At 38.5% G+C, this 12,211-nt stretch overlaps 1 protein-coding gene across 2 annotated transcripts; it reads right to left on the minus strand.

Moving 5' to 3' along the window:
• Positions 1-3,751: 3,751 nt before the first annotated feature.
• snw1 (SNW domain containing 1) lies at positions 3,752-12,137 on the minus strand. Of its 2 annotated transcripts, none has more exons than XM_014019724.1 (14): positions 12,066-12,137; positions 11,453-11,606; positions 11,205-11,366; positions 10,760-10,855; positions 10,056-10,162; positions 9,534-9,638; positions 8,045-8,114; positions 7,881-7,946; positions 7,639-7,755; positions 7,425-7,566; positions 6,885-6,987; positions 5,037-5,154; positions 4,673-4,836; positions 3,752-4,452 (listed from the first exon to the last, which is right to left on the minus strand). In XM_014019724.1, exons 1-14 carry the CDS (start codon positions 12,077-12,079, stop codon positions 4,260-4,262), a joined length of 1,611 nt encoding a protein of 536 aa, XP_013875178.1. In that variant the 5' UTR covers positions 12,080-12,137; the 3' UTR covers positions 3,752-4,259. The 2 variants fall into 2 exon arrangements, with proteins under 2 accessions (XP_013875178.1, XP_013875177.1); XM_014019723.1 differs by having other exon boundaries at positions 6,885-6,990.
• Positions 12,138-12,211: the final 74 nt, after the last annotated feature.

Here is a 12,211-nt window from a genome sequence, read left to right on the forward strand (position 1 = left end):
GAGAGTCTAATGAGAAGACGGTGTTTTAGGGTAAATCTCACTCTGCAAAAGAATACCGTGGGCCACTCTTTAAATTCTGAATTAAGTTAAAAGAAACCTACATTTTTCATAAAACAATCTGTCACAGAAAAAAAACAAGGATATATTTTATTACCCTATTATTTGATGCAGCCAACACAGCAGGGAAAATGAATCTAGCCATAAAAGGGAACTCCCTCCGGGTTGGTGGAGAGTCTCTGCCTCAAGTGGTGGAGTTTGTTCACGAGAGATGGAGCGGGAGACGGATTGGGGCCTYGCCCTCAGTAATGAGGGTGTTGCTTCAGTCTGTCATGGTGAAGACAGAGCTGAGTCGTAAGGCGAAGCTTTCAATTTACTGTTCTCTATACGTTCCAACCCTCACCTATGGCYATGAGGCGTGGATCATGACCGAAAGAACCAGATCTTGGATTCCACCGGCCGAAACGAGCTTCCTCCATAGAATGGCCTAAAATCTGGTGTGGTAACTTCTTAGTAAATGCCTCTCTTCATGCAGTTTTTGATGTCTGAAAACACAAGCAAAGATCCGAGAGAGAAAGAATCTGYTTTTGGTCAATTGGGAAATACATCATCAAACTTTTACTGCTTGAGTGCTTTTAGGGAGGTCGCACAAGGAATCACAAAATGTCCTCCTTCAGGTCCAGCGTGTGGAAATACGTATGTGCAGCAGCAACTCAGGGTGTTTTAATACTTGTGGGGTTTGTTTGCTGGCGGAGTGCAGATAAGGAGCTGTCCATCACGGCTGTTGACCTGAGGATTCCATTATGGCCCGGACAATATGTCCACCATTTCCACTGAGCAGCAGACAAAGGCTATGCCAAACAATCAATTTCCTTTTACCTCCATGAATAAGGAATCCCATTCATCTTCCTCTGCACACACTTATACAAGCAGACRAGCTGAGTGGAGACCTATTATCAGGCTGTCTTTAGTGGGTTCAGTAACTGGCCGAACACAAACTCTGGCTGACGGAGGAACGTCCTCTGTAGTTTGGAGATAGGAAACCTGCTAAAATGGAAATCATGTGCCGATTATGCTGACTATTGATTTTTTTTTTTAAATTATACATATTTCCTGTAGCAAGAATTTTTCCTTTTATTGCCAAAGTGTGGGCAATAATGTTTTTGTCTTTTTGTATTTGKGATTGCTGGCAAAACATCTCATGAACCCCTGGGCAATTTAATTAAATGTAATCCAAGATGGCAACCACAGCCAATTGACCTTGGAAAAACACAAAAAAGGTACAGAATTCCAACAGCTTCACATATGTTGGGTGTGGTTGTAGCTGAGAATAATCTCAAATACACAAAAGATATTTATATCCTTTTTATAGGACCGTTCAGTTCTGTAGGCTGACCCTAAACCTATCTATTACCAGTACTAACCAAACCCATTCACACCTTTGTCCAGGACTATTTAACTAAATTGCTCAGTGAGCCATCTTGATTKTAGTGTACCCTGATAACAGATGGAGAAACAGGGCATTATATAAAACAATGGTTACCAACCTTGGGGCCCCCAAAGAGCACAGGGAGGCCCATAGCCTCATCTGCCCASAGGCTGTAAAAATATTAATTTATTTGTTGTAAAAGTCAATCAAACAAGTCAAAAGGTGTTTCCTAATAAATTTTATATGAATTGTCTCAGTTTTTCTTTTGTGAGAGGATGGTCTATAGGAAATTCTTAAGTGTTGATGTTATAAATAATTTTATAGGGGATGTGTTCGCATTCGGTTGGATTATATATCTGTTGATGTTTTAATTATGTATTACATTTGTTAAATGAAATTTGGCTGGGTTTTTTTTTTCTACTGTTTTTTTTWAAATATCAGCTATTTTGGGGACTACAGGTGGAAATTACCACTAGTGTTATAACCTGTTTCAATGCATCTTTCCTTTAAGATTAATGTATGTTGTACATTGTCCCTGTTTTTAAATAAATAATAAAATAAAATAATTTGACTAAGTAAAACTCTGCACAACTCAGTTCTTCGATATTTTTGCTTTTTCCAAATAAAAATTTGCAACTATTCATTTTATTACTTCTTAATTTTGATAGAAATAAAAGTTGAATGTGTCCTGATGGTAGGAGATGGTGTGCGTACTGACAAATGTGTGTTAACAGCTTGACTTGTGTGTGAATGAAACAGGGCTCTGAGGAAAATAAGTTGGGAATCTCTGAACAAGTATATCTTTAACCGTTTAGCTTATTTGTCTGTTTTGAAACAAATTTTGGTTTTAATGAAGACATTGGCAGACCAGATTTAGGTCACCCAGTGGTCACCTAACCCATTAAATGGTGTTGCACCATATTAAGACGAGGCTTTGATCTCCATAAGGACCACTGGTCCTGACAAAGTAGGTGTACGTAATGTCTTGAAAAAGGTAACAAAAACCAGGTATACACACCTACACACACGTACAAACGAGATGTATCAAACGTTAGCGTAAAGTGTCCAAATCAACTCTGTTGGTCAGTTAGCAAAATACATATACACACTTGGAAAAAATTGTTGGCACCCTTGTTTAATAATGAAAGACAAACCTACAATGGTCACAGAAATAACAAGAATCTGACAAAAGTAATAAAAATTATTTTTTTTATTCATGTTCATTTTCATAGAATTTTTTATTACTTTTGTCAGATTCAAGTTATTTCTGTGACCATTGAGGGGTTTTCTTTCATTAAACAAAGGGTACCAACAATTTTCTTCACAGTCCACGTGTGAATATTTTTTTGTATTTTAATGAAAAGCTCATAAAGTTAGTGTCCATCAACAATGAATTTAAAAAGACTTTTAATTGACTAATTCTACAAACTAATTTTCTTTTTTCTGTTGATCATCTGGCTTCGTATTCTTCTCATTTGAAGATCTTTTAAKACCAGTTATAGTAAGAGCACATGTCCTGATGCACCTCAACAATCCAGGAAGAAAAATCTAAAAGATGTCCAGAGGACCTACTCAACCTTTTTTAGATGTTATTACAAATGATGCTAAATGATGAACCTTACTGTTAGTGGGTGTGAAAGTTGTGGCTGCTCAAAACACACTGAGAGCGTTTGAAGGCATTAAGTGTCTCTGAATTCAGCGCAGCACCTGAACACATCATGTGTCTAAAGTCTACTGCTGCCGCTACATGTTGCACATGCTAGTGATGACAAAGTTTGAGGTTATTTCTCAGATGCTGGTGGGAAAAAAGGCAATAAAACACTGCAGTTGAGTGCAGAAAAGCGGCCCAGAAGAACCCGTAAATCTTGAACATACACMAAGTGTCTGAGCTGTACTGAGGCAGGACTGAAAGATGACTTGGCTCCAGTTCTTGGGGCTGCTGGACTGTATAATGCCACCATGATTACTTTCCAAGCAYGGGGAAAATAAAACTGTCAGGCTGCAATAAATCGCAATTAAATTGTAATTAATCGAACCAGTCTTGGTCTAATCGTGACATAAATTGAAATTGCAGAGGCAATTTTTCCTAAACAAAAACAAGAAAAGCACACTAAAATTGATGGCTTCTATGAACGCATCTCTGGCATTTAATCATCGGTTAATGGGCTGTACAACTCAGGAAATGATTCAAATAAAAGGAATTTACTGAGAAAATTAAAAATAATTACACACTAATGGGCTTTTCATTGTGTTCTAAAGGTTCTGAATGAAATGCAATCAAAATGAGAAACTTTGTCAATTGTTGAGATTTACAAATAAAGACTATTTTTTATGGTCTTTATATTTTAGCACTACGAAATTTATTTCATTAGTAGCAATGTACAGGATTTATAAAGCTTGACTGAATATCTTCCTCCGGATTGTTTAAATYTGCTGGACTGTTCTCAACAAACACATCAGAAGCTTAAATAAAAGCTAAAAATAAATGAGAAATAAAAAAGCAAATATTTAGCAGTAAATGTTCCTGTGAAGTTTCCTGTTGGGGCTACTTTTATATATGTACAAAATATACTACTTCAGTTCTAGAGCACAAAAATACAGGATGTATCTGCATTAGTCTGAGCTTAAACAAGGATCATTTTGACCAAGTTGTATTTAACTTTTCAGAAATGATCAACAGATTAAAGAACCAAAAAGAGGTTTAAAAAAGGACAATTTTACACACTTTTTTTTTTAGATCAACACATGTACAGTTTTGTGAGACAAGTTTATGCAACRTCCCACTCTTCTTCCAAAACAGCCACCAGCTGTCAGTTTGTGCTTCGAGCTGTTCTCACTCCTTCCTGCGCTTCTTGTCGTGGTAGTCGTCCTTGGAGCGGGTGCTGGTGGACGGCCTCTTGGAGCCGCCGTGCTGCTTGGCCTGCTCCAAGAACTTGTCCAGACCGAAGGGATCCTCCTCAAACTGAACCGGTCCTTCTCTCCTCTGCCCGTGCTCGGCACCAGAGAACTCTTTGTCAGGAGCGAACCTGAACAGGTTGATCATTAGCAGTTTAAATGACATTTACCTGAACTCACTGAGAAGGAAAAAAGGCTCTAATTTGTTGTACACATACAGTATTTGTATCTTAACTTATAAAAGCCCCTCATACTTCTCCTTGTTAGTAAATTAAATAAAGAAGAAAGCAGCTATACGCAGATATAAATGTCTAAATGAGTCATTTAGCTGATATAAATAATCCACAGTACCTGTTGTTCTTCATAAGTGAGTCRAAGTCATCTGTGTAGGCATCTTTGTCGATGTTCTTGCTGGGCCTGTAGATGTTGGAGGCCATGTCTCTGCCACTGTTGAACGGCTTATCGTACACGTTGTACGTGTCATCTTCACCACCAGCAAAACCACTGTCCATACCCTAAAAAACAAGGACAATTTATTCAAGTATTAGTGTACCAAGCACTGGAACAGCTGCTGCTAAGGCTGGATTTTCTTTAGTTTCACAAGGAAAAGTATCACCTAAATGTTTTAAAACCCTTTTTATCATATTTTCCATACATTCAAATATGTTTAATGTCAATCAAATTAATAACAAAACAGGTATGAGTATGTTGGAACCTTGCTCTGATTGAAGAGCCGCTGGTCGTACTGAGCTTCGCTGGTGGAACGAGGGTTGGGTTTGCCCAAAGCAATGAGCTCACTGATGTCTCTGTCCTGATCCCTCTGTAACTTTGACCTGGGACAAAAATAATTCAAACACGGAATGAGAAAGGACATCAGATTGCTAATAAAACAAAGTAACTAAATTCAAGCAAATAACACTGCCTGGCCAAAACAAAGTCTCCGCCTGGATTTAACTAAGGTCTATGATGTGGGGTTGCTGCAGTTGGTCAGGTCTAGGTTCAGCAACAGTTTGTGCTCAAAGAATGAGGTCAGCTGACTACCTGAAAATACTGAATGACCAGGTTATTCCATCAATGATTGTTTCTTCCCTGATGGCACGGCCTTATTTACAGAGTCCATTAAGWATCTTTGGGATGTGCTGGAGAAGGCTTTGTGCAGTGGTCAGACTCTACCATCAAAGCAAGACCTTGGTGAAAAATTAATGCAACACTGGATGGAAATAAATCTTGTGACATTGCAAAAGCTTATCAAAACGCCAGTGRATGCGTGTCGTAATCAAAGCTAAAGGTGGTCCAACATATAGGGTGTGACCTTTTTGTTTGTTGGCAATTTKTTTTTTGGCCAGGCAGTGCAGTTTGATAAAGGCTTTGATCACTTTTAACAACTCAGTTGATCTGACAAACACGCAAAACCACCATTGATCCAGTTTTATAAAACKTTATCTGATTCTCTTCCTCAAATATTTTGTATGAAAACGTACATCAACATTTGTACACAATCAAATAAATGTGTCTGCCATCTAGAGTCAGCAGGTAAAAACAACAAAGGTGTATGATTTGGAATTTAAAAACCTTTTATTCGGGTTTTCAGACAAGGCAGCTGTTCCATTAATGTAAAATAACTCAAACGTAGTCAAGATTCTATAAAAAAATAAAAAATAAAATCAACTATATTTAAAATTCCCTTCAATGACCATCTTTCATTAATCCATCAATCCTTTAAATTCTAGACTTATTTCCATAATGCTCAAAATCCTGTGGAAACATCCCAACTTTACGAATTCCCCAAACTAAAATTTGGCTCAATATCTGGGGTGACAAAAACATTTAAGATATTCAGTTATTAAACTTTGTATACAGGAATCAAAACATTTTCCTTTTCAAGTCAAAGCTTATCTGCACATTTGAACGTGTGCACATTATTCCTTCTTGTAATGCAAACGAAAAGGTAATTTCTTATTTTTTCCTGAGGATTGCGGTTCATTTTTCCCCGACTATRTCATCTGCCGTCTTTTTTATTACGTGATTTAGAAAAGTCAGAGTGTTCATGTTGATCAATAAAAATGTTTCTTTGATTTCTCTTTTCATACAGAATTAAAAATCTGAATAAAACATACATTATTCTTTGAGAATCTATGTTTTCTGGCAAAAATTCTATTCAGCTGTGTGTTTGTGTGCGCTTGGTGACTTTAAGGTGCTGATTTTCCTTCAGCAAACAGCCATCTCAAAGTGAAGTGAAAGGTAATTTTCAGATAACAAGGTCTGTGCCTCTCTGACAGCTGAAACCGTGACTGTAATGAGCTCTCCTGTGAATTTCACTTTCTACATTTGTCCGGGGCTCACAACACCATCACCAGACAAGCTGACAGTGCACACAGATTCACAAACACACACCCATCATGCACCTCGCATACAAAAGCCTGCAGATACCTGCAGACAAAGAACTGCTTGAGTGCTCTGCAGAATCCTGCTGTTTTTGTTCAGTTACTGCTGCTCCCATAAATGATTCAACAGTGTGTGTGTGCGCGCAGAAGGTGAGTGCATTAAAGTGTCTGTCCAGCACCTCTTATCGGGAGCAGCCCTGGAAATGTTCTTGTCGTGCTGTCGGTCCTTCTTTCTGTCAATGCGGATCATATCACGCCCTCTGGCCTCGCTGTCGTCACCACCTGCTGGGTGAGAGACAGGGGGTGAGGGGATCAAATGTAGGAGAATGATGTCCAAATGAAAAAAATATATGTGGAGGATATAGAGTGTGATGCAGGTGAAAGCAGATTGGAGATGATGAGGGAATWWAAAAAAARAAAARWARRRGRRRAAAAAAARGCTCTAAAATGTGCAACACTGGTGTTTCTTCTCCAGTTTGGCAGCCAGACATCACTTCCTGATCCTGTCAACACTAGCAGAGTGAAAACTGCTGTCATCACGTATGCAGCTCATGTTCCAGACTTGGAACAGGCAACAACACGGACAACAAAGCCTCCTCTACTGACTGAGAAAGCATCACATTTACATACAACAAACCCACACTCACTATAGGTGTCTGAATATTAAGAAAGCATAAAAATATCCAGTTCCTTTTGAGGTTTTAATCTCGAGGACTCACCTTTGTCACCGTGGCTTTTAATCCCCGCTCTTTGGTCTCGAGCCATTTGAGCCAGCTCTCTGAGCTTCTCCTCTTTCTTCTCCTTCTCTTTCTGAGCCATCTTCTTTTCTACCTGAGCTCGCATCTCCACAGCCTCCCTGGCCTAAACACACAACCAGCAGTCAAATCGAAGCACAAACTTTCTGAGGTCTGGAAAATGCAACTGTGACGTTACCTTTCTATCAGCGATATAGAGCGCCTCTGCCAACTTAGCAAAGTTTTCGTTGATGTGGACGGTTTGCAGACCCCTCCCATCAGCAGCTAAACGTTTGTCCAGAGGAATGGTGTAGCCCTGCAGCAAATCAAGCACATACACCGTTATCATTTAATAAAACAAAAACATTAAAATCTGCTGCAAAAACAACCATGAGTGCAAATATGAGTGAGAAAGATTTTAATTAACTGTTAAGACGTTACCTTTGCGTTCTTCCAGTTGGAAATGCATGGAGGGATCTTCCACTCCTGCTGCTCCTTCACTGTCATCTACAGACAAAGTGACAAACTATCAATGACAAGAAACCTCCTTATTTTGGCCTTTATAGCAAAACACAAAAGGCAGAACATTTGTCACATGACTCTACCTTTCTGCTTGGAGAGTGCATAACAGGGGCGGGGGGTGATGGAGGCCCTCGGGGGATCTTCTTGTTGATTCTGAAACACACAACAATTCACATTATAATCAATCATTTGTTTCAGATGACTTTTTAAACCGGATGCTGAAGAAATCGTAATGAGGTGTAGAAACATGAATTAAACTAGTTACATTTAGGTTAATTAGTTGGTTCCATTGATATATAAATAATGGACAAAGTATCTTTGCCTCTTGTACAAAGTTGAAATCAGCGAGAGYTGCTATGTTGTATTTTTGGAACCAGTGTCTGTGCTAGGGTTGGGCATAATCGTATCATGTGCAATTAATCGTCCAAAAAAACATCAATCAATTATTTTTTGGCACTTGACGATTAATACGATTAATGCCACCAGGCAGAGTCCACTCACTGCTCCTCTCTGCTTCAAATATGATGAATATTATAAAAAAAGTTGTGTAATTTATTTAGCTATCAACACAGTTTAAATTTTGACGCATAGCCTGAAGTCTGTAACTTTGACACAACTTGGAACAGATTTTTACGAAGAGCAAATCTTTCCCACTAAATTGGTCATATAACCAGGACTTAAGGGTGTCCAGGGACTCCAGGGGATTAATCATCAAATTAATCGTTATCAGCTAAATACCACAATTAATCGTGATTAACTTTTTTGCTAATATTGCCCAACCCTAGTCTGTGCACAAGCAACGTAGCACTTTAAAGGCTGGTTTATACRTCAAGTTGTACGTTATGCGTACTCTGCTGAATAGGGTTGGGCAACATCGGGGGAAAAAAAAAATCACGATTAAYTGTGGTATTTAGCCGATAACGATTAACTTGACGATTAATCCCCTGGAGTTCCTGGACACCGTTATGTCCTGGTCACATGACCAAKTTAGTGGGAAAGATTTGCTCTTGAAAAATCTGTTCCAAACTGTRTCAAAATTACAGATTTCAGGGTGTACGTCAATTTTTAAATTGTGTTAGATTCTGAGCAGCGTTTCTTTCTGCGTGTCATTTTGCTGAAAATAATCTGTTCTCTGAAGCCAGTTGTTAAATTAGCAAAATGCGCAGATTTGATGAGCAGCTGGTCTGATCCCATTGTCCATGTGAACGCGCAATCGACGTCCACCCATTMTTTCCAGCTCTCTTTACCCAACACAACACTTATTCATTGAGTGAAAAAATATATATATCTTGCTATCACTGTTTTTGTTTTATGCTTAGCTATGAGCTGTGCTACATTGGGAGTGCTGTGGGAGAAACTATAATAATGTATGCCCTGCAGCCCGTTCATACTTGGTCAGAAAAATGCGTCCAAGATGACACAACCACCGATCTGCTGTCTCATGTCGTACTGAAGTATAAAGCATGCTTAAAGGGGACCGTTTTTAAGGGATTACATTTCTATTCAGACTTTGAGCATTATCGATGTTTACATTAAATAAAAAAAGTGAGCTTTTCAGGCATGTTAACTTACTTGAAACGGGGAGGCTCCATGGGGTCTTTCTGCATYTCCACCATACGGATCACTCTCTGTTTGGCTCCAGAATTAAAAGCCACTCCCTGCTGRGACGGGGTGTATCTGTAAGAAAGAAATGTATCATTAGGGACGATCACTAACTACAGAAACAAACAGAGGCAAACGCAGCACTAGTTTGGGTCACTTTGACTTTTTCTTCATTCTGCAGTTTAAGATTTAAGAAAAAATAATGATAGAAGCTTTAATAACTCATTAAACTGAATACATAATCACAGGTGAAATGATGAATAGAACACACCAGAAAACTGTCATGTTTGGTGTTAATGATAGATCTAAATAGCCGCTAACAGCTTTTTAGAAAATACATGATTGTTTATTTGCCAAAAACCTGACAACAGTGCGACCTAAGATGTGAACTAAATTGTTCCTTTCACCAGCTGCAAGTTCAGTTTATGACATCACATCAACATGTCTGCAGATTGAAAACGCTGATGATGGTGCTTCCGCTAAGATCCACACCTGATGTATTGTGCAGGGGCTTGTTTGTCTGCAGCTCGAACAGGCATGGCAGCAGCAATCTTCTGAGACACCTGTTTGTTTAGGGCAGCACGGGTCTTTTCTGTCAGCTTCAAAAACACAAAAACAACATCATGAGCAGTTGATCCTGAGTAATGCTAAAGAGGTTTTGTAATAACAGACTTTGTATGGCGTCAGCAGGAGGAAACAGAACTACTTTAGGCTCTAAAAGAATTAGAATTTAATCTTGATTTGATGTTTCATTATGTTGTTTATGTTTTATTCATCTTTCCACCATTTTTACATTGTTGATGATTGGTACAGCACCTTGTCAATATATTTCTGTGAAAGGTGCTTAATAAATAAAACTCCGACCGACCGACCGAAAAAAGTCTGGTAAGAACTTAGGTTGTAAGTGAAGCACAATTACAATGACCTAGATTACTTAAAATATGTGCACATGCAATGACAATAAATGTGAAGAGTATCAGTAAAAAACAACAACACTTTTTTTTAATTTTATTTTACAAGGATTGATTCTGATTATTTAGTAATGTTAAGGTTTTTGGTAAATAAAAAACAATGAAGGACCTACTGTTCCTGTTGCAAAAGTAAAAAGATTTTAAAAAAATCAACTCCTATGAATAACTTAATTTTACAGGAACCTGCTTCTAACTCCTGAAACACACAAATGTAGCAAACTGCACCTCTTCTATGGCTTCCTCATCAGGTCGCTGCAGCTCTTGAGCATCTTCGTTAAGAACTTCTTTTGGCAGCAGGTCAGTGTACTTGCTAAAGATCACCTGCAATTAAGAAAAAAGACAAGACATGTTTAGAAACAACTAATAAAACCTGAAAAGCAATGTTTGTAATCTATATCAAATTATTCATCTCATCCTATTTTCCTGAGAACAGATATTTGTCACAGAGATCCCAATTCAATATTTATTTTCAATGTTCAATACATTTAAGGATTTATATTTAGCAATATGTTTAATATTTTTAATGCCTCGCAAAACCCTTAATAAACAAACAAAAAATTAAAAAGGATGTAYAATTTTACTTTTCTCATAATGCCTAAACACAAATTGTTCCAGATGACGTTCACATGGTCTTTGAGGACTATAATATAGCAGTGACTTGCAAACAAACCTTTTCCTTTCCCTGTCCTTGTCTGGCGATGGCATCATATTTGATTTTTCCTTCAGCATCTACTTGCACTGCCAGGGCGTTGGAYGTTTTCCTCTTTCTGCCCATTTCCAGAGGAAACTGGGCCACCTGGATCTCTGGGAAAGCTCCTCCATCTCCGAAGTCCTGCACAAACAAACACAGATTCGCCTTCAGTATTAAAGACGTCCATTCCTGTAAGGTGCATACAAAGACATTCCAGTGGGATTTACCTCGAGCGCGCGGGGCACCCAGCCTTTCCTGTGCCCGTATGGAGGTGGCTCTCTGCGGGACGCGACCAGAGCGGTGGAGTACGACTTCTGGGCACGAAGCGTCTCCTCGGCTTCTAACTGGTCCTGTGACAGCTGCGTCGGCGCTGGTAAAAAGCTTCACACACAAAAACACACGCATAAAACAACATGCTTTTAACACGAGCTCAGAATGCTAAACTCCTCCTACTACCATTATCCGAAAACAATTAGCAAATCACCGAGATATAGCAGCGCTACATATGTTGAAGACAGTCTATTCAAAGATTAAATCAATATACTACTAGAAAAATACAGTATTTTATGCAGTAAAGTAAAATTGTACAGCAAAAGGACTTGAAAAGTGATTGCGGCCGCTACGGTGTCGAAATGCTAGTTGTTTAGCTAACGAGATGTTAGCRCCTAGCCTCTTAGCTAATGACGATCGTTTCGAATAAATAAAGCAAGTGAAACAAGATAGAAAGCATCAACGTAAAATTCAATAAACATTAAAGATACATCGAGTGACATAGAGTTAATCCCTAAAACTGGAACCTTGTTAATATTTAAAACACATAAGGCCTTGTTTGAAAATCACCTCGCTAGAGACATTTTCCTTTCTTCCGTATCACGAAGTGAGCATGCGCAGTGCGCACCAGAGCTGCTTGAGAGGAAGTGACGAAATATCGTTCTGTGACAACTAGTGTTATTATAAAAACAAGTACATAATAATAATATTTATTC

The sequence above is a fragment of the Austrofundulus limnaeus genome, unplaced genomic scaffold, assembly GCF_001266775.1.
Source record: "Austrofundulus limnaeus strain Quisiro unplaced genomic scaffold, Austrofundulus_limnaeus-1.0 Scaffold227, whole genome shotgun sequence".
Classification (NCBI taxonomy): domain Eukaryota; kingdom Metazoa; phylum Chordata; class Actinopteri; order Cyprinodontiformes; family Rivulidae; genus Austrofundulus; species Austrofundulus limnaeus.